This window comes from Aptenodytes patagonicus, chromosome 2 (assembly GCF_965638725.1).
Source record: "Aptenodytes patagonicus chromosome 2, bAptPat1.pri.cur, whole genome shotgun sequence".
Classification (NCBI taxonomy): Eukaryota; Metazoa; Chordata; class Aves; order Sphenisciformes; family Spheniscidae; genus Aptenodytes; species Aptenodytes patagonicus.
In genome coordinates this window covers 33,441,092-33,468,765 of record NC_134950.1, presented here as the reverse complement: position 1 = coordinate 33,468,765, position 27,674 = coordinate 33,441,092, and the positions used below count along the sequence as shown (strand labels likewise).

The 27,674-nt window shown below is 38.1% G+C and overlaps 1 protein-coding gene across 2 annotated transcripts in view; it reads left to right on the top strand.

Moving 5' to 3' along the window:
• ZC2HC1A (zinc finger C2HC-type containing 1A) overlaps positions 1-27,153 on the top strand; it is a 38,280-nt gene extending 11,127 nt beyond the window's left edge. The window contains exons 2-10 of one of the 2 annotated variants that reach the window (XM_076329512.1): positions 1,658-1,731; positions 2,474-2,590; positions 2,801-2,936; positions 6,309-6,457; positions 7,468-7,567; positions 8,487-8,595; positions 18,283-18,405; positions 23,119-23,226; positions 23,924-27,153. In XM_076329512.1, the coding sequence (XP_076185627.1) occupies positions 1,658-1,731; positions 2,474-2,590; positions 2,801-2,936; positions 6,309-6,457; positions 7,468-7,567; positions 8,487-8,595; positions 18,283-18,405; positions 23,119-23,226; positions 23,924-24,110 (1,103 nt within the window). In that variant the 3' untranslated portion in view covers positions 24,111-27,153. The remainder of the gene's footprint in view (positions 1-1,657; positions 1,732-2,473; positions 2,591-2,800; positions 2,937-6,308; positions 6,458-7,467; positions 7,568-8,486; positions 8,596-18,282; positions 18,406-23,118; positions 23,227-23,923) is intronic. The other variant, XM_076329511.1, reaches the window with a different exon arrangement.
• Positions 27,154-27,674: the final 521 nt, after the last annotated feature.

The following is a 27,674-nucleotide window of genomic DNA, read 5'->3' as shown; positions in this document are numbered from 1 at the left end:
AAAAATACAGTTAACAATAAAAAATAAGTTCCTAGTAAATGTTGATAACATGCAAGTATAATTCAGGTGCAAGAATAGAAGAAAAACAGGATTTATCTGCACTTTTTCTATCTTTCCTTCTTCCCCCTACTTGTGTATATCTAAACACATACATTTAGATGACACAAAAGGAAGCTTGATTATGACTTCAGTTGTAAAACTCAGTTACTGTCAGTACAGCCTTGCTATGCTGTGACAAGGACCTATTTATGTCTACATGAAAAAGGTATATAAATTAAAGATATGGACATAAATGTTTTAAACTGCAGAACACTTTTCATATGATTTGTGATTCTTAAAATGGATTGTGCTCTGTACTATATTAATACAATTAATACATTATATGTAGTTACATACTGATGATGAACTTCAAGTAATTGAAAAAGGCAGAGATAGACCTAATGGTTACATATTGGTAGTAGAAATCTCACTCAATTTTAATCTTTACATTTGGAAAAAAAGTTTTTCAGTGGGAACCATGGCTGCCTGAATCTACATTTGTTTACCATGAAACATTTTGTTAAATTTTCCATTTTCTTTAGGACTGGTCCTACAGTTAATTAACAAGTATGTATGTTCAGATGGAAAATTGTTTTCCACTGGGGAATTGGGAACAAAAGCTGATCAAATCATTGAACGCTGCTGTGTTCATCACTTCGTTAGTTTAAGCCACTAGTTTGCCTAAAATACAAGTCAATTCAAAGTGCCTTTGTTTTAACTTTGTATAAATAGAGGGAGCTGTATTGTCTGCAATAGTCAGACTGAGTATGGAGAAAGCAACTAGTAATTCTCAAACTTAATCCAAACTTACTGCCTCTTTATTGATGTATATGTGATATAAAAGTATCCCTGTATCTCTGGTACAGTATTAAGTATAATAGAAGCCTGTTATTGGGAAACCCTGTGGAGTTTTTCATTTCTGCCATGACACCATTGCATAATGTGTACTATATGAATGTATTTGCTTGCATTGTTGGTCTTTTATTTGGTTCTGTGAATCTGTTGCATGTCAAGTATACCATTTACATTTTTGTTACCAATGCTTGAATAGCAACATCAGAAATGCTTTTGTAAACTGTCAGTAGTAATCTGAATGAAATATATAGTAAAAATAGCATTCAAGAATTTTTCTTTCCAAGAGAAAGTGGAATAGTTTAACTTAGTAGAGAAAAATAAGTGATGGGATGTGACTTATATTTGATGCTGTAACAGGCGATTCTCTTCCACAGACACAGAAATACCCACTAAATATTGCTATTCTTCGTGTGTGTTTGGGCTGTCATTGTGACTTACAGTGAATCTGTCATTTGCATGTTGACACACAGGTATCCCTTTAAAGGTGCAGAGTTTCGTACTGTAAATTATCAGAATTGATGCTGACATGTTACTGGGCCTGACTGCTTCCAAAAGTACATAAGGACTTGTGTATCATCTTTTCCTTTCTGATCTGCACAGTCTCTGCACAGTTCAAAGAATGTATACTTTTACAGTAACAACTGTTATTATTGCTGAGTAGATGAGGCTAGCAATCTGGGAAGAAATTTTTATCACAAATTTGCACAAATTTTCTTATAGAAGTATGTTTTTTTTGTTTTGGTTTGTTGGTTTTTTTTTTAAGGTGAGGTTACAGTGCAAACTGGAGATCTGCTGCCATGTAGGATTTGTGGAAGGACTTTCTTTCCAGCAGCACTGGTAAGTGGTATGAGCACTGTTGGCTTTTAGATCTGATAAGTTGATATGGGAGTTAAGGAATGGTTGCTATAGCTAAATAAAGTAGATCTAGATGCTTGCTTTTGGTGGGGTGTTTGTGTGTGTGTGTGTTTTTTTTCCCCAAATAATTATCGATTCCAATTGTCACAGTTTTGAAGCTCCTTAGAAGGAGGTTAATTTTTATTTCAGCATCCCATTACTTTCTGAAAATACATGCTTCTAAAAACATCTTCTCTAAGGTCACGGAATCGTTCCTTGCCTCTGCAGATGTAAGCCCTAGCATCATGCAGTCTCAGCTAGTAAATGAAGTGTTTTGCTAGCCATCTTCAAAATACTGTGTTCTCCAGTCTTAACAGAAGTTGGTCTGTCCTTAAATATGAATATGGATTTCAGACACTTCTGATTTGTCTTGCCACTCAATGCAAATGCTGCCTACCTACCATCAATTTTTTATTTGCAAGGAGCAAATATAGATGCCTCCTATTTTTCTTCCTCATCACCCAAGTTTTTGTGACCATGTATACGCATTCGTGAATTCCTGTAGTTCTGTTCAAAAAGCAATGGCTGGCATAAATATTTGAGTGAAAGCAGTCTGATCTTACTCATCAAGAGTTGGGCCTTGTTTGCTGATTGGCATATTGAGAAAGAGGGAAATAACATGTTAATAACTTACGTTTTCAAAACTAAGTTCTCTATTCTCCTTTTGTTTTTCTTCTGCTTGTAGAAAAAGCATGGACCCATTTGCCAAAAAACTTCTGCCAAGAAAAGGAAGACATTTGATTCCAGCCGTCAGAGAGCGGAAGGAACTGACATTCCCACAGTAAAACCTCTTAAGCCACGGGTATGTTATAATTTAATCTGCATGTGAACATTTTAGGCAAGCTATGTATGCATTATAATAAGGCTTATTTCTGCTGGCAATTCATGATAATTAGATCAACTAGGATCTGGAAGAAATCTAACTGTAGTGTTGTGTACTAAAATAAGGCACGTAGTTACCTTGAAGTAAGAGCTTCAAACATATAAAGCTCTTTCTTTTTTGGCTTCTTAGCCAGAACCACCCAAAAAACCTTCCAACTGGAGACGAAAGCACGAGGAATTTATAGCAACTATACGAGCAGCCAAAGGACTTAATCTTAAAGACGGTGGAAAACTCCCTCCACCACCTCCGCCATCATATGACCCAGGTATGTAAAACAATTGAGTTCTTTAGAGATTTTTTTTTTAACTTAATTTGTAAAAATTTTAATTGGAACAGAATTTGTGGAATACAATATTTACACGTTCTTGAAGGTGACTATCTGATTATCCCTATGCCGATGCTGGTTTGTGACTGTGGGTCTGGTTGGCTAGCATCCTGTGTAGGATGACTTTTTTTTTAATGCATCAAAACGTAGTTGTGGCCAACTTGCAGCTTGCTACCATCTTATAAACCATAAGCCAGATGAATTGTTTCAACACCTTGTTTCTGTCCACAACAGTGGAACTGCTCAGAAAGAGCAGACTACCTTTTTAATTAGCTGCCGATGCTGGACACTCACAACCTGTTTACATTGTAGGAATGCACGTCGACTATGTTCTTCAAAAGTAGTCTCTCCCATTTCTTGCTGAATCAACATTTAGTTTCATGTATGCAGTGTATGCTCTAGTGTGCATGTGATCCTTCCTCATGTGGTGGGGGTACTTGCGTTTTGGGTATGTGAGACGTGTGGGATTTGTATTAACAAGGGAGTAACAGTCCTTGGGTGCCTTCGGAACTGAGGCTGGGTAAAGTGTTGAAGCAGTCTGATGTTAGTGAGAAGGAAAGACAGTTTTCAGTTAACTTCTGTGATGTGATAATAGGTTGGAGAATATATTTCTTCCTGTTGATCTAAGAGCTAAACCATTTGATCAGGTCAGTGGCTATTTTCAGAAAGATTGGGAAAAACAGAAAAAATCATCTGTTTGCTTCTGCCTGTCTGAGCAAGTGAGAATGTGAGTGTTCCCTACCTTGTTTCTCTACAGGAAATACGTTAGTCCAGTATTAGGATTGTAATTGTGCATTCATAGTAAGAAGTGAAGTCGTATTACTCATCATTCAGTACACTCTATCTTGAAATGCCATATGCATTTTAAAGTAAGGTAAAACCAATAGCTAATGCTGTGGATAAGAAACATAAGGCTCGATCATGGAAAGGATCGTTAACAAGCTAGTTGTATAGGGTCTGAATTACAAGCAGGAGAGCCCAGAACTAAAATCTAGCTTGGAAAGCTACTAAAATGGTTCTCCCTTGGTTCTAGAGCCTGCAAATGAGTTTGAAGCGAAGGAAGTAACTCTATTCGGCCTGCTTGAAAGCAGATAGGAGGTAAAGGGAAGAGAAAGATATTGTGCTTGTTTCTCTTCCTTCCGTTTTTTACTTTTTCCAAGCTGAGTCTTACTGTTTGTAGTCTCCTGGCTTCATCCTGCTGCAGTGGCTAAGACTTAGGAGGAGGGAACCAGGGACGAAGAGAAGATGCACAAATTGATCAATGGATTCTCTTCCCATAAATAGAACGGAACAATAATAGAGCAGGGACAGCTACCCTGCTGCTACGTGTAGGAGAGAGGGAGAATTATGCATGGGTATCATGGAGTATATCCATCCTCCTCCTACTCAGCTCTGTCTTTGGCATGCCTGTTTCTAAGTAGCGGCTAGTCTTCTTCCTTTAAAAGAGTTCTGTGTTACTATTTCCTACTTAATTGCGTGCTTTGAGTTTGCAAACAAGCAGTATTGCTGGTTCTTTGATCTCCTGTTCCACTTTTTCCTTAAAGAAGTGCAAAATAGCCTCATGATACTAGGAAGGAACTTAAGTCACCCCATTTGCATTGAACTTGACTGCATATGTGTACTGCCCACTTATTTTGATTAGTTTGTATTTTATAAAGCTTACATTGAATCCTAACAGTTCTTCTGGACAGTACGAACAGTACTTCCACCTAGCCAGGTGGCTGACTGGTGCTAAGCATTTTACAGAAGCATGAAGATACAATCCCTGATTCTTAAAAGAGTGTACATTAATCTTCTACAGTGTCTGATCCATTTACTTTAGTGGGCTTTGAAAGTCTTCTGCGCGAACTGAGCTGTGCCCCAGCTAGAAATGTCTTTTCTTATTATCTAGGGGCTTCCATAGCTGCTTTATTAATCTATTTTGCTTTTTTATCTTCTTTTTTAACTTTGTTTGGGCTTATCTTGGTTTGACCGTATAGATATTACAGTTCTTTTTCTTCAGAATTTCTAGCTCTTAAGATATATCTTATGTTTGAGTATTCTGACAGTAGTGGAGTTTATGTAAAATAAATAAATAAAAATTCATTGTTGTTATCACATGAGATTCCCATGCTGTCACTTCGGTGAAGGATTCCTGTGTTCTTCCTGTGTCCTTTGCTCACACTTCTTGGGTCACAGTTCATGGTTTGGTGGCCACTGCATCATTTGACTTACTCAAAATTGTTTGTTAATTTAAAGGGATAACTACTTAAGCCAGACCTGCTGCATTTGGAGTAGTGACATGTAATCCAACTCTTATTTTGGATTGTATAATACCTACTTGTGAGCTTGTAGGCAGTGACTGTTGAATCTCTCCTCATGTTCTTCAGTACATTTCTAAAAATCACCTGGGAACATACTAATTTAACCTGCTTTGCCAGTGTCCAGTTCGTCTGAAGTTGATGTTTACATGGTTTTGAATACTGTAATCTGGGGAATTCAACATCCATGTCTCTAGACACTAAAATGTCTGCCTGAAACTGCAGTCCAAACATTTTACTTTCCAAGGGCAGGGTATTTTAAGGGGAATATTTCCAGCATACAGATGAGGGATCTTTTAGTATTTTAAACATTTACATAGCCTTTCTGGTTTTTTTCCCCAACATTAGTAATAATATTTCCTGCAAGTGGTACTGTTTGTAATGTGACTAAATTAATCTTGAAAAATAATACAGCCACCAATTACCCTGTTTTGCATGTCTCTATAGATAGCTCCTAATTTTGGCTGGATTTCCTCTGATTCTTTTTTTGTTAAATTTCCAATTTTAATTTTTTTAATGATAATTTCCAGTATTGCAGTTAGTATTTCTCAGTCCTTTCAAAACTGCCAGAGGAAACAGATTTTGTTGTCTTTTGCTATTTGTATGGGAAAGGTTTTAATGCATTTTCATGTCTTGAACAAACTGAACTCTGTGCGTGATTTTTTTTGTTTGTTTTGTTTTGTTTAGCCTTGTTCCGCACTTCCTTCCAGCTGATATCCCTGCCATGACCATATAATCTTTGGCCACCTCTGCTGAATAGCATCTCTCAAAGTGTTTCTGATTTCACTTAGGTTATTTCTGATCCTCAACCACTCTTCTCATTCTTATCCATCAAACAAGAAACATCTTTTGTTTTACATCTGGATGATATTCTTTTCCCCAGCAATATGTATTTCATTTTCAGATTCAAGAGGCCTTAATTTTCTCTGGGTGTGGGGCTGGTCTTTAAAAGACTTTAAAATGCTTTATTTTTTAAAAAACGTTATTAATGTTAGGTTTTTATGTTTTTAAGATTACATTCAGTGTCCATATTGTCAGAGGAGATTTAACGAAAATGCAGCTGACAGACACATCAATTTCTGTAAGGAACAAGCAGCACGTATTACTAATAAGGGGAAATTGGCAGCTGATGCCAAAGGGAAGCTTCCTACTCGAACACAGGTGAACTACAACACTTTTCTTAACTTGTAACTTGCATTCGAGATCAAATCAAGCTTGTTAAGTAGTATGTTGCTCTTAAATGGAATTTACTATTTTATTCTGTAATTTTATTATTTGTGCTAGACTGAAATTAGACACTAAGCATGGAAGAGGTTTTTGCTTTCTTACAAGAGTTGCAGAGATCCATAAATCAGATGGCAGCAGTTGCAAAGCCAAAACCAGTCATAAATGTAATTCAGAGATTTGTGAAAATGACAGGTAAGGGTAGCAGCAGGCAGTAGAGATGCAGTGTTTGTAAAGAAAGTTGAATTTCTGTCATGCAAGTCCTCTGAATCCAATTCAAGACTGTTCCTTAAGTGGACAAACAAAGGTATGTGACTACAGGAAAACTGACAGCAATATTTTGGCTAATTAGAGGCTTAGAGGAATTCAGGCATATTAAGGTAAGAGCTGCAGTAGTTAACTTACGACGGAAACATATGAAGAATTAAAGTGTAGGTGTGTTTTCATTTGGTGGTAATGCTCTTTTTTTGGACACTGTGAAGAGTTAAACAGACACAAGCAGTTACTTAGTGATTCTTGCACTGTATTCTGAATCAGTGCTGGGACGGGTCCAGAGCACGCAGGTGAAAGTAAGATTTGAAAGACAAAAATGATACTGCCCTTGAGTATTCTTTTTAAAATTAACTGGTAATGAGGTGATAATGTTAAGCTCATGAGACAGCTATGGAAAAGGATGAGAGAAGCTGTAGAAAAGCAGAAAATACACAAAGATATACAGTTAAATGAAAAACCAAAACCACTGAGTTACATAATCTTTGCTACTAGTATGGTCTGTATGTATAAGAAAGCAGACTAGCGGAAACCATTTGCATGATCCTGTACCAGAAACAGTTTACCTAGTAGGTAATCATCGTCTATTTTCCCACAGTACCTGAGATAACTACCTATCGTGTTACATAGATAGTTTGATTTAATTGCTTAAATTTCTAGGTTGTATTTTGTTACAGTACAAACCTGCTGCAGTTAAGAAGATGCCTTCCATAGGATCAACACCATCATCATCATCACGCTTACCACAGCCCAGTGGTGTTAGCAAAACTGTTGTAGGTATGAAATGAATTGTTATAAATTTTTCCATTTCCTTCCTAAATATTAGTTCTCAAACTATGCAGTAAAAGTAGTATAATTTCAATAGCTGAAAGGATTTCTACAGAATTGCCCAGTGATTTAAACTGACAAAGTAAAAAAATTCATAGGAGGAGTTCAGTGTTATGTGAGTGGATAAGATGGTGTCTGTTTTTCATAATACAATTTTTTTAATCAACGTTTTTGTGACCTGATTTTTTTGACTTACATATATGATGGCTATATACTTTATTGTTGAAATTGATACAGTGGTTTGTAAAAACTCATTTGAAGTTGGAAGGGGCACCGATTGGTATCTATCTAACAAGACTCTTGAGCACATAGGATTCTCTTCTGTTTTATATATTGGGTCAAATTAGGTTTCTTCTGAATTGGACCTGCAAAATCATTTTGTGTAGTAATGCGTAATTGTATCGAATACTGATCTCTCACCTGAAATTTTTTCTGTTGCTTAATCCTGTAACTAATTTGTATGCTGAATATGATCATGAACTAGTGAAAATACACAGTCAAGTCATGTATATTATAATTATGCAAACATTGGTCTTATTCTGATTTCAGATATCATCAGATATCAAACGTTCTGTTTGTACATACTTTGACATTCTAGACTTCTTTTTTTTTTCCTTTTCCTTTCTGAAGAAAGTAATTGAGATCCAATGTTTTTTATTAGAATAGAACATTATGTCTCAATTGCATATTTTCTGTGAATTTCTGGAAACGTACTTGCTTTTTCCTAGTGCCTTGACACTTGTTCATATCTTGGTATTTCTAAAACTCGTTTTGAATTTTACAATTAAAAAATATATAATGAATTGTATCATTCCAGCAGCAAAATCTTACGTTTTCTTATATTTCCATGCTTGCTTTCAACTGCAAGGTGCCTCTTCAAGTAAAGCACTATCTTCATCTGGATCCAGTGGGAGCAAACTTCAGACATTATCACCAGCTCATAAAAACTCAATGGGAATGGTGAACCCACAAGCAGGGTAAGTTTCCATTTAATGTTGTCATTCATGCTTTATTTCATATTTATGTTGTGCTAGTTCTAGAAGTCTCTGTGGTCTGTTTCACTTGCCTTTTTTTTTTTCTCCTGTGAGCTTCAAAAGTGCAGTGTTTTGAATTTATCCTTTATTTATAAACACAATGCTTAAGGAACATTGGAGTAGGCAAAGATGCATTTTCTAATGTTAAAATAACAGCAAAGGAGGTCAAGTGATAAAAATAGATATGAAGTAGATTAAAAAGGTATAGAATATGCAGAAGTGGTTGGAGTTATAATTCTTTTTCTTTGTAAAAGTGAAGAGACTTTAAAAAAGGAGAAAACATTAGGCATAATTTCCTGCAATTCATGGAAATAAAAGAAAGAGGCCTCTGCCACAGACCACAAGCCAATTGTGACAGGATCTTCCCTCTTAGCACAAGAGGATGGATGCTTCCTTTCTTCCCTTTCCTGTCTTAAAATACTCAAGAGACAATAAATGAATGAGCACAAATAAGGCAATGGAAACCAGTGCTCTACAACAACAAGTGGTAGATGTAGATTACTAGAGTTCAGTGAAAGTGCTGGTGTGATTAAGGCTGTTACTGATATTTTGCTGGGGGGCAATAGTCAGTGCACACTATCTCAAAGAAGAAATGTATGGAAGGGATTGAAGAAAAGTAGTGCAATTTTACAGAAGTTTGAGCACCAAGGAGCACTGAGAGAAAACATAAAAAATACAAGAAAGTGATTGCAGTTATAACATTGGTGATTGAAGAAGACTTATTCCTATAAAAATGAATATCAGATTGAAGGCTGTATAAAATGGAGAAAAACAATGGCTTAAGTTTGTAAGGAGGAAAAAGGACATTCTGAAAGAACTCATGGGGATGGACAGCTTTTAATTACACAAAACTAGTGATTTTGAGTTTATTGCTCTTAAATCTTACAAATTACACACAAGTATGAATTACAGCTCTGTCATACCTCCCTCCTAAGTAGCATGAGGATGCAGTTTTGTCCCTCCTTGCTCTACCCACTCATACTAAGTCTTTCAGACAGAGACTGGAGGCAGAGTCCATGAGGTTGTCAGAAATTTTTTTTTTTCCTATTATTATTATCCCCCACCCCACCCCTGCCTCCAGTGTCCTGGTAGTCTTTGGTCTACAGGTCAGCTTCATTACTGTTTGTAGGCATCTATGCTTCAACTGTCAGAAAATCCCACCCTCTGTTATTCACTGACTGATTTTTATATCACATTTCTCCATTTTCATCAGTAGATGTTAATTCAACTTCTGAGTGGCAAACAAGTAGGTCTGCTAACCACAGTAAAAAAAGTCAGCTGAGAAAATTTGAAGGCATGTTTCTGACCCCAGTGGTGAATCCCAGCTGTCTGGGAAAGGCTTTTTGCTGTTGATAGTTTCTAATTGCACTCTGTGTTTGTTTGTGAGGGGGCACAGGTTTTGGTTTTCACTTCTTAACAAGGAAGTTCTGTTTAATTTTACCGGTCAGTTGCTCACTGGACTTACTACTTTGTGTTCTGTAGTCTTCCATTTCCTCTTCTGAAGCTTGGAAGAACAACTGTGACATGACCAAGCCAAACAGCAGTTAATATATGGAGAGATGTTTGCACAGGTTTTCTCTGTTCACACATGCTGTTAACTGCAAGTAGGTGACTTCTGGTTGGCATAGCTCTCAGATAATGATCTCTGCTGAGAGGCAGTGAATGTTAGCTTGGCTTATAACCTCATATAATTGCCTACACAATTTCCAGGTTTTAAGGGTATGGATGTGATGAGTGTGTTTCTGCCTGCAGTCCTTCTCACTTCTCTGCTCTAAAGAAAACTTGTGTTCTCTTCTTGTCTTTGCCAACCAGTCCTTATGATTTCTTGCTGGTCATATTAACAAGCCTTCTCACAGATGGCTGATAAATCTGTCTCTTTCCTAAGCGTTATACCTGAAACCTGGTGATACTTTCTTTTTTTTTTTTAGCTACTTTGCGTTCACTTCTGAGAACAAGTTTGTCAGGAGTTATGTTGAAGCAAAGAGGTGTAGGAGTAGTTACAACATGGTAGAGTTAGGTGCCTCAGAGTGGTCAGTAGTGACAATTTTGGCCTTAATCATCTCGGCCTTAGTATTGGAGCATAAGGGGGAAATATGTAGGGTTCTGTTGAAATACCTACAAAATTATATCAGAGCAGGGACTGAGACACTTAGCAGTCAACATCCTAAGTCGGAGAATGAGAATAGTTAACACTGTAGTGACACAGATTTTAAACATTAAAACATCTTATAATTTAGGCTATAGCTAATTGCAGCTAGAATTATTTTATAAAATAAAAGTGCATTTAAAAATGTATAAAAATAACCTTCATTAGGATGAAACAATATGTATTTCTTTTGCTACGTTTACGATTTAACCAGTAAAATGACAAGCCAGAGCATGAGATCTGGGATTCTGTTGTGCCTAAGTCAGGCAGAGCTCATGCTGTAAGATGTCATGCTCTTCCTTCTGAGTTTAGTGAACTGATTTACCGAGCACAGTGTTGCACATGTGTTGTTTTAAGGGCAGTCTTTCAAATGGAATGTTAAGTGATCATGTGATTTTTTTTCCCCCCCCCCCCCCTTGGCAAATATTTAAGAGCCTGCATACTTTTTTGACCAGGTTAAATTCCAGTTTTTGCTGTAAGAAACAAACTCCTGCAGTTTGCCCTAAGGCAAACGAATTTTTTTGTTTCTTTACCTATTAATTAAGTGAAACCTTCCATTCTTGCCTAGATTGTTGTAATTCCAGATTTGGCAGAAAGGTAGTGAGGCTTGATAGTAGAATTACAATTATACTGTGCAATATAATATTGGCCTTCTGACTACTACCCGCTGTTGGTTATACAGGCTGACAGTGATGAGGTTCCAGAGAGAAGTCCTGAAGCGATCAAAAGAGACTTCAGGGCACTGGGGCGACCGGTTGAAGGATCGGGAGCACAGGTAGTGTTTTCCTCAATCCCTACAGTGGCAGGGAAGGATACTGAAAGGAACAGGAAAACACACCTGATCAACACGTGGCTCAGGGGCTGGTGCCATCAGCGGAATTTTGGCTTTTTTGGTCATGGGGAGGTTTACACCGGCCCTGCTGGCGACAGATGGAGTTCAGCTGTCTCACAGGGGGAAAAGGATCATTGCTCATGAATTGGCAGGGCTCATTGAGAGGGCTTTAAACTAGGTTTGAAGGGGGAAGGGGATAAAACCAGGCTCACTAGAGATGAGCCTAGGGGTGGCATGCCAATGCTGGGGGCAAAATCGATAGCCCAGCTCAAGTGCATCTACACCAATGCACGCATCATGGGCGGCAAACAGGAGGAGCTGGAAGCCATTGTGCAGCGGGAGAGACATGACTTAGTCGCCATCACAGAAACATGGTGGGGTGACTCCCCCGATTGGAGTGCTGCAATAGATGGCTATAAACTCTTCAGAAGGGACAGGTGAGGAAGGAGAGGTGGTGGGGTGGCTCTGTATGTTAGGGAGTGTTTCGATTGTATAGAGCTCAATGATTGTGATGATGATACCGTCGAGTGTTTGTGGGTAAGGATGAGGGGGAAGGCCAACGAGGCAGATATCCTGCTGGGAGTCTGTTATAGACCACCCAACCAGGATGAAGAGGCAGATGAAGCATTCTACAAGCGGCTGGCAGAAGTCTCCAATCGCTAGCCCTTGTTCTCGTGGGGGACTTCAACTTCCCGGATGTCTGCTGAAAATGCAACATGGCAGAGAGGAAGCAGTCTAGGAGGTTCCTGAGTGTGTGGAAGACAACTTCCTGACGCAGCTGGTAAGTGAGCCTACCAGGGGAGGAGCCTCGCTCGACCTGCTGTTTACGAACAGAGAAGGACTGGTGGGAGATGTGGTGGTCGGAGGCCGTCTTGGGCTTAGCGACCATGAAATGGTAGAATTCTCGATTCTTGGTGAAGTAAGGAGGGGGGCCAGCAAAACCGCAACCATGGACTTCCGGAGGGCGGACTTTGGCCTGTTCAGGACACTGGTTGAGAGAGTCCCTTGGGAGACAGTCCTGAAGGGCAAAGGGGTCCAGGAAGGCTGGACGATCTTCAAGAAGGAAGTCTGAAAGGCGCAGGAGCAGGCTGTCCCCATACGCTGTTAAAAGAACGGGCAGGGAAGACGACCGGCCTGGCTGAACGGGGAGCTCTTGCTGGGACTCAGGAAAAAAAAGGAGAGTTTACCACTTGTGGAAGAAGGGGCAGGCGACTCAAGAAGAGTACAGGGATCTCGTTAGGTTGTGCAGAGAGGAAATGAGAAAGGCAAAAGCCCAGCTAGAACGCAATCTGGCCGCTGTCGTTAGAGACAACAAAAAATGTTTTTACAAATATATTAATGACAAGAAGAGAGCCAAGGAGAATCTCCATCCTTTATTGGATGCGGGAGGGAACATTGTCACCAAGGATGAGGAAAAGGCTGAGGTACTTAATGCCTTCTTTGCCTCAGTCTTTAATAGTCAGACCAGTTATCCTCAGGGTACTCGGCCCCCTGAGCTGGAAGACAGGGACGGCGAGCAGGATAAACCCCCCGTAATCCAAGAGGAAGCAGTCAATGACCTGCTACGCCACCTGGATGCTCACAAGTCTATGGGGCCGGATGGGATCCACCCGAGAGTGCTGAGGGAGCTGGCAGAGGAGGTTGCCAAGCCACTCTCCATCATTTATCAGCAGTCCTGGTTAACGGGGGAGGTCCCAGACGACTGGAGGCTTGCCAATGTGTTGCCCATCTACAAGAAGGGCCGGAAGGAGGATCCGGGGAACTGCAGGCCTGTCAGCCTGACCTCGGTGCCGGGGAAGATTATGGAGCGCTTCATCTTGAGGATGCTCACAAGGCATGAATGGGACAACCAGGGGATCTGGCCTAGCCAGCACGGGTTCATGAGAGGCAGGTCCTGCTTGACCAAGCTGATCTCCTTCTATGACCAGGTGACCCGCCTAGTGGATGAGGGAAAGGCTGTGGATGTGGTCTACCTGGACTTCAGTAAGGCCTTTGACACCGTCTCCCACAGCATTCTCTTCGAGAAGCTGGCGGCTCACGGCTTAGACAGGTGTACTCTGTGCTGGGTCAAAAACTGGCTGGACGGCCGGGCCCAGAGAGTTGTGGTGAATGGAGTTCAATCCAGTTGGCGGCCGGTCACGAGCGGTGTTCCCCAGGGCTCAGTGTTGGGGCCGGTCTTGTTCAATATCTTTATCGATGATCTGGATGAGGGGATCGAGTGCACCCTCAGTAAGTTTGCAGACGACACCAAGTTGGGCGGGAGTGTTGATCTGCTCGAGGGTAGGAAGGCTCTGCAGAGGGACCTGGACAGGCTGGATCGATGGGCCCAGGCCAACTGTATGAGGTTCAACAAGGCCAAGTGCCGGGTCCTGCACTTTGGCCGCAACAACCCCATGCAGCGCTACAGGCTTGGGGAAGAGTGGCTGGAAAGCTGCCCGGAGGAAAAGGACCTGGGGGTGCTGGTTGACAGCCGGCTGAACATGAGCCGGCAGTGTGCCCAGGCGGCCAAGAAGGCCAATGGCATCCTGGCCTGTATCAGAAGTAGTGTGGCCAGCAGGAGGAGGGAAGTGATGGTGCCCCTGTACTCGGCCCTGGTGAGGCCGCACCTCGACTACTGTGTTCAGTTTTGGGCCCCTCACTACAAGAAGGACGTCGAGGTGCTGGAGCGTGTCCAGAGAAGGGCAACGAGGCTGGTGAGGGGTCTGGAGAAGAAGTCTTCTGAGGAGCGGCTGAGGGAACTGGGGTTGTTTAGTCTGGAGAAGAGGAGGCTGAGGGGAGACCTTATTGCGCTCTACAACTACCTGAAAGGAGGTTGTAGCGAGGTGGGTGTCGGTCTCTTCTCCCAAGTAACCAGCGATAGGACGAGAGGAAATGGCCTCAAGTTGCACCAGGGGAGGTTTAGATTGGATGTGAGGAAAAATGTCTTTACTGAAAGAGTGGTTAAACCTTGGAAGAGGCTGCCCAGGGAAGTGGTGGAGTCCCCATCCCTGGAGGTATTTAAAAGACGAGTAGATGAGGCGCTTAGGGACATGGTTTAGTGGGCATGGTGGTGTTGGGTCGACGGTTGGACTCGATGATCTTAGAGGTCTTTTCCAACCTTAATGATTCTATGATTCTATATCATGGATGAATTATATGTATGTTGGAGGGGGGCAATTCTAGCAGACACTGCTTCTTTCTGTAGAATCATGGTACCTGTTCTCTGTGATGAATATGTAAAGGGGCAAGAAATGACTATCTGCTGGCTAATTTAATACCTAGAAGTGATTAAAATATACAGGCATGCGGTTTCCCTCTTGCTCTGTAGGTGGCACTCTTGAACTGCTGCCTGAAACTTGTGAAAGGCACATGAAGCTGTTCGTGCATTTGTGTTTAAGGTGAAGGCTAAAACGAACTGGGTGTTTAGTTCTGTGAAGGAAAGAGTCTTGAATTTCATTTCATATGAAGTTCAACTTCAGTATCGCAGTATAAATTTTTATTTTGTACGGGCAGAAATGCAACCAAGTTTTATGAACTCCCTTATTTTAAGTCATTTTTGCTATACTGTTTCGGTTTTTTTAATTTGAATTCTTCTCTTCTGCTCCCCAAGTAAAGGACTACTGAGAGAGCACACCACAGCATCATTAACATAAGATAGGTTAGCATTAGTGAGGATTACTTTGTACATGTAGATCAGGATGTGTCAGCTGAGCTCTGCTGTGAGAGGGTTTTTTTTTCTGCCTGGACAGAGTAAGAGCACAGCCAGTTATAAGTATTAATGGAAGTGTAGCGTAAGGGCATAATTTCTGAGTCTTAGAGAAGCAAGTGAGGGTGCAAGAGTAGCATGTGACTCTGTATTGTAGTCGGTAGGAAAACCTTAATTCACTTGTGTGAAAATAGGATTTCATCTTTTTGATGTTGAAGAACTGGGAAAAGGAAAATAATTCTACATAAATTGTAGTTAGGCTTGTATTTTGGTAGGATCTTAACATGATTCACTAAGTTTGATATATACTTTGTAAGAGTACAGAGTTTAGCACTGTCTTATATTTCTTGAGGGGTAGGGCAGTTCTAGTAAGCTGTCAGACGTAATCAGGTCTTCAGGAGAAAAAATTGGGTAGGTGGTTCTTCCTATCCTAAAGCTAAGCAAACAGGCAAACTCCACCCCCACATGCAAACTGTTTGCCTAGCAGAACTTGATACCACTGTTTGTGGCCAGCCAACTGTTGCATGTACAGATTAATTGTCTATGCATGTTTCATTTATGAACAGTATTTTTTTTTTCCGGGACTTGAAAAATTACATGATGTTTTTCAATATGGCAAATGAACCCTTAGAAATTACTTCATCATTTTTATTTTATTTTGGGGCTCAAACATACTATTTAATGTTAAGCCAATCAAAGTTATGCCTTATGGGAATCATGTCTGTTAGTGACACATCCAGTACTGTCTTACAGTTGAAATGCAATATGGATGGCACACCTAACCAGTATCAGTAAATTTTAAATTCCACTTATATATTTGCCATACAGCATGTGTAGCCTTTAAAAACATTATAATTTTAAGATAGCTTGTTCCTTTCATTAAGACTATAACTTACACAGCTTTGTTCAATGAAATCAAGGTAAATAAGAAGTTGTCTTGGTGGTCTTTGCATTTCAGAAGATTCTTACGATTCTGCTTTTTTACATTAGTACATGAAAGGGCTGTCAACTCTGGGATTTTGGGGGGGAGGGTTTAAGTGTGGAAGAGTACTGTAGTTCTTTATTTTGGCAGTATCACAACTGCTTCTAGGTTATTGTCTTTGGGATTCTATGCTGTAGGTACCTGGAGTTCACGGATTATGTTGCTAAATTGTTAAAGGTTCAGAAAAGAGCTAAGATGATCGTGATAGATTGGAGTATGTGTCTTGCAGTGTCAAAGACCTCAGTCTTGCTTCTCAGTCCTTGGGTAAAGAGTGTGTATTTGGTCAAACAGGAATTGATTAAGCATTTTCTGAGTTAATTAGTTTGAACTAGAACATCTGTTTGGGAGGAGGAGTGGGAAGAGGAACTCCAGGGGAACTTATCTTACAGCCTGCATTATTTGAGGCTAAATTGTCAAGACTAAAATCTCAGTGTTCCCTGCTGACTTTATAATGAATGAATATCATTTAGCATTGTTGAATTTTTGTTCCTTATGGGGAGATATCCTTTGATGCTTTAGAGATGTAATGTGGATTGCAAGGTTCACACCAGAAGCTTCCAAAAAAACCAAATTATGTTGCAAACTTTATAGGTTCTGTGCCTTTTAATATGGTATTATTGTAGGAGTATGAAAAGTAGTACGATATGGGTGTTGGAGATACACCAAGAGCCTTTTTTTATATATATTAAAAGCTATACTGAAAATAATATGCTTCCTTGACAGCAGTTAGCTGTTTAGTAATTTTCCTGGCATTGCAGTTTTAAGGTTGTATGACAAGAATCAGAAAATTGCACAGTAATTTTAAGAAATTATTTCTCTTGGTGTGAGGGTGTGTTTTGCTGGTTTTGCTTGGGGTTTTTTTTTTTTCCTTATGACTTCCCTTTAGGAGTGGGAAGCTTACAGAAGAGTGAAGCTTCAGCAACCCAGACATTTCCATCAGTCTTGCTTGGTTTGTTTCTCTATAGTTCTCTAATTTCAGAAGGATCAATAAAAATACTCTTAAGTGTCATCGTTTTCCAGTTAAGGCTTAAGTTACTAGGCTTTTTTTGAGAAGAAGAAACTTCGGTTACATTATTGAGGTGGGGGTGGAGACACAATGGGCTTTTTGCAGGTTTTACTGTATGGTTTAAGATGATAAAAATGCAGAACTTTACTTGAAGACCTAATTTTTCTAATATAAATCGTGATTTCTCAAAAGCTACAATTCTCCTTATGATGATGTGTGGGAGGCTGTGTTTTATTTAGGTTTTTTTACTTAATGTTTTTAAAATTTTATTTTTGGTTTATTCTTTTTGGTTTAGAAATGTTATCCATAACAGTAAAAAAGTATTAAAGTATTGCCTGTGTGTATAGTACTGTCTATTGTGAGTGGGTTTTTTGATATTAAAACAAAGCTGTTTTTCTTTCAGGCTTTCCTCTGTTCTTTTCTCATCTTCATAAAAGAAAAAAGAATGGAAGGCATGTTATTCTCTCTGAGCACAATGTTCAGCCTTTACCAAAAAAAAAAAAAAAGTGAAAAAGGAAAAATTTTCCTTCTTGCTAATTTTAAAGTTAAGGAGGCTTGTACTTACATCTCTGTTATTTTCTAACATCTTAATAAAGTTACTATGGCTTGTAATTATGAGCCCCCTTTTCTAAATGTGATAAGTTTGACATTATGAAAGCTATTCTTAAAAGAAAAAAGGCCAAATGTGAGTGCATTGTGCAGATTGTGAGGATAACTGGCATTAGTTTTTTGTTTAAAAAAGAATTTTAAAAAATATGCACTGGAAACCTAATCCAAATACAAGTCTATGAAATCCTCTCTTTAAAGTAAGAACAACCCTGGAACTTGCTGGATTATTAGTCTGATTTGTACGGGTTTTTTAGTCAATGGGAATTCTTTGGGAATATAAGTATTTAATTGTGAGTACTTTAATTTTTTTTGCGATAACTTTAATAGCAATCTAGCAATCTCCTTATGAGTACACCTTTATATATTTTAGTAGTAAGATGGACAAGTTAGGCCCACCACTGCGAACTGGAAGAGATGTGCAAAGGTTTTATGACACTGATACAAAAACAGACAGTACCGTCAAAAGACCAAATGAGTTGTTGCCTATAAAGAAGTAAGTATTACAAATCAGCGTGGTTTATCTGTTTTGCAGAAATGTTCCTACAAAGCATTGGAATAGTAAAAGTGTGACCTTGACAGACATCTGCTGCCCAGTATGTCTTCAGTATAAATGCTGTGGGATGAGTATATAATATAATTAGTATAAGTATCTGTTTCATCCTAGGTCAACAGCTTCATGGTAGGACAGGAAAGATGAAGACTTTTCTCAGATTTGATTTCTTCTGTCACTGATTGATTATGGACTAAGAGTAATGAACTTCTGTCTTTGTAAACCTGAGATAAAACTGAATTTGCATGATGTAAAGCTGAAGTAAGCATTTAAGCCTGATAACTGTACAAATATCTGCCTTACAGGCAAATGTTTTAAGATAATAAAATTACTTTGTCATAAAGTCAAATATTTATCTATGTCCTACTTCTGTAAGATAGCTGTGGTGGTCCAAGAACGTAAGTCAGGCAGACTTTCTAATGAGAGGTGAAGTCTTTTATTAAGTCCAACTTATCTCATATAAAGACTTCTGAATATTCATCAGGTTTAAGATCTAAGTTTAGAAGAAAGGGTATTCCAATCTTTTAAAAAGGAAATAGATACTATATTGTAGTTAACCCTTCGATATAATTTGGAAGATGCCAAATTCAAATGGGCTGATTCTTCGTAAACAATACCTTAAAGCATATTGCAAAAGAGAAATTAGTAATGAATTATATGGCACATACATGGAATGTAATGCTTTAAATAGTAGAAATGTGTCTAAATCTCTTAATGCTGTTTTGTTGTTGTAACCAACGCTGAAGTATCTTTGAGGCAGGGCCAGAATGTTTGAACTTGGGTTTCTATTTGAAGAAGCAAAAGGGATGAAAGGGGGGGAGCTCTTTTTAGGCAAACAAATTTTTTTGTTGTTCCTTTGTATGTTTGGTTAGAGCTATAAATCCTGTATGAAAAATTAGGTCAGTTTTTCATTTTACAATACATTACCAAGATGTTGAAAATGTGGCTTAATGAGTTACTAAATGTGCTTACAGTAGCCCCTATCCACAGCAGTAGTTTGATTTTTCTTCTTGAGAGAACTTCTTTAAGAGTATAGGCACTTACTCTGCTGCTTCTGTTCTTATGCAAATGTCCACTGAGTTCATGAATTAAATCTGCCTTCCTTGCAGGAGGTTATTCTATATGTTACGTGCCAACAGCACTGGACAAATGTGAATAGCTACTGGACATTGTTAAATTCAGCATAGCAATGTGGAAGATTACAGTTTATGGCAAAGGCTTCTGAACTTTGGCATGCATGCCATTAGTCATAAGGAACTTATTTATGATTTTGCACAGAACTATGTGTGACAGTGATAGCTGTCAAGAATATCTGAAAACGCCCTGTCTAGGAAGCAAGCTTGATATTTCAGTATTTTATGGCAAAATCCAAACAAATTGTGAACGTATAAATAGAAAAATACAAGCTTCTCACAAATTTCTTTCAGTTTTTCATTTTTCAAGCAGTGGTAATTCAACTAGATGTACAACATGAGCTGCTTTAGGAAGGGAAGTCCCCTTCAGTCGTTTCTTTTGAAATTGAGAATGGATAATAAATGTCTTTAAAGGTATGTCCAGATTTTAAGAGTTCAAGGTGGCATTGGTACACAGCCTCATTTGCTGTCAGGCTCCATTAATACTTCACGTGATACAACTTAGAACAGGGATTTATATAGCTTTGCAAAAACAAACAAAAAAATCCAGCCAAACAGAAAAAACAACAGAACTGGACAAGTAGATAGAAGTGGCAGAGGTTGGACAGATCGGAAGAGACCAAGTTGTGGTGACAGAAGTTGAGATAATCAAGAATGTCTGACTTTGTTGGAACACATCTGTCTCTAGAGATCAGATTGCAACTTAAGAATGCAATTTCAAGATTTCTCATCAAATGTACATGAAACCTGATGCTAATTATGTGTCTAGATCTGGGATGAATAAAGTTGTAGGCAGTGGCAGCCTGCTACTTCTGTTGATTTACACATCAAAAATGGCAGAAATCATTGCAGGTAATTGTAAGACTCATATTAAAGTTTCCAGTCTGAAAATAGATTTGTGTTTTTTCTGTATTTTTGGAAAACTAATTGGGATAAAAATCTGCAGAAATTATGCAGAAAGCTATGTTTAAACATTTCAGAATTAAGGTGTTCTGTTAAACCTTTAATGAGTGATGTTTTATCTCTTCATGGGACTCTGCCTCCCTCAATAGACAGGGTGGACAATGCACTTTCAGTGTGGCTTTTCAGTATTTTTTTTTTCTCCTGGTTCAGTCAGTGGCCTGTATGTCGTACTAGACACCATACAAATCATGTTTTTAAGACACTGATTTCTGGGAAATTTCTGTAGGGTACACCTAGTATTAAAGCATCAGGTGAATTTTCAGAGTACCTAGTGGGATTTTAGAGAATTGAACAGTTGAAATACAGGTAAGAATAGTGGACAGTTTTTCATGTTAATTTCTTTCAAATATCTAGGACTTCTAGCATTATGTTCAAAACCGATTGATTGAAAGTACACCCTGAAGAGATTTCAGTTTAAGAAATTAATGCTGTTAGTTTTGAAAAAGTAGTATGTTGGTCCCAAGTTGAGAATCCAGAGAAAATGGAGTCAGTAATACTTTCAAAAAACTTGTTTTAAATTACTTGGAGTTGTCTAAACAGGAATCGAGACACAATTCTGTTCTTTGCATTATTGTCTGATCATCCCTGATCCATGATGACCCATACCGTTTCTGTGTCTACAGCTGAATTTTTCTTTATATGCTTTTCTAGCTTCGATAACAAGTAAAGTAACAGTCCAGTATGTTCTTTCCACTGTTGAGCTCTAATGAATTTTACTCAGTTATAAGCAAAGGTCTCTCTTTGGTGTAAAATGAGATGGGGGAAGTAACACAAGATAGAGTATTTAGCATCTGTACTGTTGTGCATACTTTTAACAGTGTAATTTAGGTTACATTTAGAACTTTTATCCTGGAATTCTGTAACTTCTGAAAGACCGACGTAGCTTTTAATAGGTTTTAATTCTGATATAACTTATGTAGTGCTTTTCAGTCAGTATTTTTTTTTTAAGTAAAACCACCTTTAGAATCCCCTTGCTAAATAAGAGGGCAGACAGGAAAACTAATGGAGAAGGTTGGTGTTCTGCCCGGTGAGCCAGAATCTTTGATGGTTCCACTCTACTTGTTGCATGTAGAAGCCATTCTTAAACTTGAATACTTTTGTTAGATATAATTTCATTTGATTTAATCTTAAATTTAGTTCCTGATTTCCACTTCTGTGCTAATCATTTGATCACTTTTCCACTGAAGTGTTTAAGTGAGGAGCTGAAAAGCCATCTTTAGCCTATGCTCATAACATGAAGGAAGAAATGTTTTATGCAACATGTCTAAAATTTAGGAGTTATTACATTGTTTCTCAGTTGTGTCAGTGTTGTGGTTGAAGTTACTGGAGTTGAATGCATTTCCCTTATACATACTTTGAAAACAAAACCAAGACTAAGTTGTTTATAATTCTGAAAGGAGCAGTTAGGTTCATCTGAAGGGAAGGAAAAAAAGAAAATCACTTTTGGGTTTTTGTTGCTGATTGGGCTCTTAGTGACTAATTTTTTAAATGGAGTCTTGTTTTAATTTTTTTTTTAATGTCCATAAGCCAGTCACAACTTAAATTTCATTTCTGCATTGGTGTTCAAGAATGAGAACAGAAAAACTTGGTGGGTCATGCACAAGATGTCATAGTCACTGAAGTCTTGCCAAAGAAGAAGAAATCCCAGTGAATGGTAATTCTTTTGAGCAATGACGAAAAATTCTGTCCTTGGTCACTGATGATAAAAGGATGCCCCTTCCTATCTCTTTTTCTTAGTGCTACTCAGATTTTTGAGGGGATTCTGATGTTTCTCTACTCATCAAAGCAAGCAGTGAGATGTTCTGTATGTTTAGGATGTGCTATTCATTGCATACTGGCTTCTCATAAAACCCATGAGTCTTGAGGAAAGCAGCTTTCACAGCTGTGTGGTCATACTACTGAAACCAACTTTAAGAACACTGTGACAGGCTAGAAAAAAATTAGGCCCTAATACCCAGCTGGATAGACTTTTTCCTCTCCTCCTTCTGTTTATATTTATAAATACAATACTTATGCTTTGAAGAAAGAGGATCTACAGCATTATCTGAGAAGTATGCATCCTAAATAAAGTCTGTCTATGAAGAAAAAAGTCTTGTGACTCACTTCATATTGGTCACAAAGTATTGAGAATATGGTATCCTTTCTACATTTTTTTTAAACTATTAAGACCTACAGTCAGCTGCTCTCTATTTCTCTGAAAGCCCTGCCAGTCCTAAAAAGTGATGTGTAGTCTGTCAAGGTAGACATTAGAACATACTAAACAACCAGGAGCGCAGGATCTACCTGTATTTTGGCGTGATAGCAAGGGAAAAACATGAACAGGAAGGAACTTGCGGTTCCATTTAGCTTGTCATTGTAAGATTCAAGTCATATTCAATCCAAACCATGCAAGGTCATGCCAAAGCTCTTCTGTCCGTTCTTGGTAGGAAATGTTATATTTTTTTTATACAATTAATTGATGCGTAGATTGTTGAACTAATTTTTTATATCATTTGTAAATGCATATTCTTGTATATATTTCTGTGTGTATATAAATCATCAGATATTTATTCTGTTTTAGAGGCGCAACAAAAACACGGACATCGACCCCTCCTAGTGTGGCAAGAACCATGAGCACGGGTGCTCTAACAAACAAAAGAAAAACTAGCAATTCAGACAGTTATTCAAGGTAGTTTTAACTTTGTGGATTTTGTCAGCAATAGAACCTTCATTAAAGGGGAGTACTTACTACAAAAGAAGTTGGGGAAAATACTGTTCTCTGCAGTTAATAGATAACACATGGTCAATATTATTTGGCATGTTTAAGATACTCGACATATTTCGCATATTTATCATCTAACAGAACACCTTTGTCATCAGCTGTCTCAGATGTGCACAGAAGACTGTTAGAAATGTCAAAAACCTCTTAGGAGCTGTTGAAATAATAAATGAATGGTCTTTCAAATGGGAATAGAGTGGTTCAGTTGAAATTGAATAAAATTTGCATGCTAAGCACACAAATTATCTGTTTTCTGCTCTTTTAAAGGGTAGGATAAAAATTGTATTGCTGTTTTAGCCTTTCTTGTTTTGACAAGCTAAGTTTTAAGTTTTCAAACGCTCCAGTTAATCTAACTAGTGAATCAAATATTTGATCCTGCTCCTAAAATTTTGGCATTTTTTGTCTTCTTGCAGGGAAGGTGGGTATCTGGAGATAAGTAGGGGAGTCTGGGTAGAGTTACAAGGTATACCACTGTAAATAAATAGGAGGTATAAGCATGAAAATGACAGTAACAATAGCAGTAATTCACTGCAAGGATTAGAATAATTTTGCATCAAGTTATACTGAACTGAGTTACAGAGAATGTTCTTTATCTGGGGATTTTCAGGTCTGATGGTAAAATTGGGTATGACAGTGGAGACTACCCATCCTCAGTCAATGGAGGAAGTTCAAAAAGCAGTGAAGGAAATTCACCTGTACAGTTATCAAAGTTCTGCCATGAATGTGGAACAAGGTATCCAGTGGAATGGGCGAAGTTTTGCTGTGAGTGTGGAATTCGAAGAATGGTTGTGTGAACACATTCTTAAAAGCAAAAAGAAAACGAGAAAACGTCGGAAGCATCTGCTATGTACTGCTGCATGGAAAGCTAGAGCACTCCTTCCAGTTAGACTTCATGCTGCAAACATGTTGAAACATCATATTGTGATTTTCTGAGTGCAATCTTCTGGTTACACACTTATTTATAAACAAATATATATACTGTATATAAAAATAGCAGGTACCTAAAACTCTGCCATTCAAGGAAATACTCTTTAATCTCTGTTGGAAATATTTAAAATTAAGGTAAAAATGTGTTAAGTAGCTTAGGTAGCAGAAGTGGTTCAATGTTATTTTTCTTGTAAATCCTACTAGATAAAGGATTATTTAAATCACTTATGTAGGATAATATTTGCCCATAGGGAACTAGCCATGAAGAACTTGGGCTTCAAAAGTTTCTCTGTGGAGGCATTTCCTTCATATGTGACTAACTTAGATGCTATATTCTAAGTGAAAACAACATGAGTAACTCCTTATAAATTCCTAGTTAAAAGTGCAAAAAATCTGGATCCCTTTAAACTCTTCAACAGTAATATCCTCATTGGACTTTCCAGTTACTTCCTAGGATTTTTTTTAAAGAATCAAAGTGGAAAAACTACCTGAGAGTTCTGTTCACATGTAAGAAAAGCAAGATTTTTGTTTGTGGCTTTCCATGTTCTGTTTTCCAATAAAAACGTGTTAATATTTTAATGTATTTATAAGGACAAATATGGTATTGTCATTTTATTAAGTTCCTTTTGTTCAGAAATACTTCTCTTCTTCCTCCTGTTCTCCACCATGACTAGCATATCTAAAAGTTTTGTGCTTTTTGTCTTTAAAGGTTTCCAAAGTTCCTGCTCCTTTTTTCTCTTCCCTCATTTCCTGAAGGAGAGACAAAGTCTATGCTTATCCTACCTAAATGTTGAACTCTTACTTTGAAAACAGCCTTTGTGATGTATCCAATACAAAAAAAGAGTTCCATAAAAATGTATGTTGTTAGAGCAGTAGAACTTGATGTAAGTAGTGACTGTTTTTTATTCTTATTCCTGTGCAAATAGCACAGCTTACATACGCGTGCATAATGGAGTAACTGTGCTCCATAGGTTTATATGTTAATACCTTTGCATGTTTTTTTGCAATTTTGTGTATTTTTGGGCTCTGAACAGCAGCCTCTGAACAGCAGCCTCTTGAAGTTAGTAACAGACTTCGCATTAATTGGCTGGGAAGAAGGGTCAGGCCCTGGAAGTTGTTGGGTTTTTTTATAAATTACACAGGATATTAAAATCATTCACAAGCCAAATCACTTAACTTGTATCTCAATGTAGTAATTTGTTTTGTGAAGTTTTGCTTTGAAGTACTGGCACCGTCTTAGTTATGTGTGAAAGAATAATCTGAAAGAACTTAATTGTGCCTTTCCCACAACAAATACACTCTTTTTGTCAGAAATGCTTATTTTCAGCTCACAAACACCATTAGTATAAATTCATATAATTTCTTTGTAGCTTATGCAAAATATAATGTAGTGTTCCAGATAGTTTTATGGTCACTGCATTCTCAAAACTTGTGATTACTATCAATGGGGCCAATTTTGAAGAAAGCATGATTGAAGAAAAGCATCTCCAAAGCAGGTACCAGTCTTGGAGGGTGAGAGATTTAAGAGACTTGATGTAGTCATGTTGCAGGCCACAAACTATTGATGTTTTAGAATTAGTTCAATGGTCTGCAATTGTCTTACACTTTTTATACGAAATTATTTTTAGAAATTATCCTTCATTCAGTGTAGTCTTGTTTTATTATAATTTGCATAAGCTGGCTACTGAATGTGGTAGGATCGATGACTGGTAATGATTAGAACTGACAAATCTTAGCCAAATTATGTTCTAGGTAGTTTAGGTTCTAGGATCCATATTTTGGCACATTCATGTCTGTACTTGGAAAAATTGGAATCCTGCATCCTTTGCATAGATAAGCCTGCTTTAGAAAATTTGCCCTGGACTTGGGCCATGGAGGTCTGCAGACTGAATTATTGCAAACTGAGTGTCCCATCAGCAAAGATACAAGTCCAGAATAGATTTGATCAGTTAGTGAATCTACTGAGGAATCAATTTTTTTGTCTGACTTGATGAATTTCCAGGTCTTGTTTCTGCTGGAAAAATGCATTTTACCATTTATTGAAAATGCTTTCTACAAAGGGAAAGTTTAGTAAGGAAATAAATATCTTCCAGGTTTTCCAGGACTGCTGTAACTGTAGAAAAAAACATATGACTGTTTCTCCTTTGAATTGTAGGTGGCAGGTTTCCTAGTTTCAAATCAATCCACATACGGTTACCATAATTTCTGCTTTTTGAGCTGTTTGTATAACTCTTTGCTTCCAATGCAGCATTTAGTAAATTACTCGCGTGACACATCATTTACTTTATTTACACTTCTATGATTTATAGCAAGGACTAGACAGGGGATTAACCTGAACTGAAAGAAGAATTTTAAACAGATTTCCTGAACTTTTAATTTGGCCTTACAAGAAGGTCTAGTGAAACATAAGTGAGTGTTGATTGTAACACTGGATAATGTGTGTTTGAATTTACAATAAATATAAGCAGACAATGAAAATGTAACTGACTATGCAGTGTACTACTGTATGGTGAGACTATCGGAGGCCTAGTATGTTTCCACTTCATCAACTGGTTTTGTTACTGAACGACATAGGTTTCTAAAGTCTCTGATGTTACAGACTGTTGGCTGTATTACACAAGTTATCAGCACAGATCACTGTAATTCCATCTCAGTGGAACGTTTGTTAGGAAATAGTAGATTTGTTTTCATAATGCCCCTGCAGAATTGAATATGGGAAACAAATTTGTTTAAAGAAAAAATAAACTGTTAAGGGAGATGGACTTTGAATTTTGAATCTTTAGGTACATTGCATGTGTCAGGAAGTTCCTGAATTTAATTAATTAACGACCTAGGTCCAAACCTTCTTGCCCTAGCCCTCCCCCCTGTCTTTATGCCTTGGTTTTCATGGGAGGAAAAAACATGGATACATATACTGAAAGGGGAGTGTTACAGAATGTCTCAAGAATCAAAATATTGATAACAGTGAAGATAAAACCCCTAGATGAACTATGCACTGCTGATGCACTTCACTGATGAGTGTAAACTTAGCTAGCGTCATCCTCTGGATGCCTTGTTGACAGATATTTAACTTAAAAGCCTAAATTCCTTTGAGTTCATGTGTAAAATTAGGATGGTATGATTACTCCATTTAGCATCTGTCTTTCCAGTTCTCTGTGTGTGTGTAGATATATATATATAGGGTGTGCACGTGAGCGCATGCATGTATTTTGTGAGAATTCGTAAGTTATACAAATGTAAAAAGTTGTTTCACTAAAGCAGAGTGGATACAAAACAGGACTGAATGCTACTGGAGGATTGTGAAGCATCAGACAGTAGACTAATGTAGTTACTGTCCACTTAAAGTGAAATTTATTGATGTGACTGTTTTAATGATTTCTATACTAACATCTGACCCTGTGACAGACTTTCTTTTGCTGTCTGCCACTGTA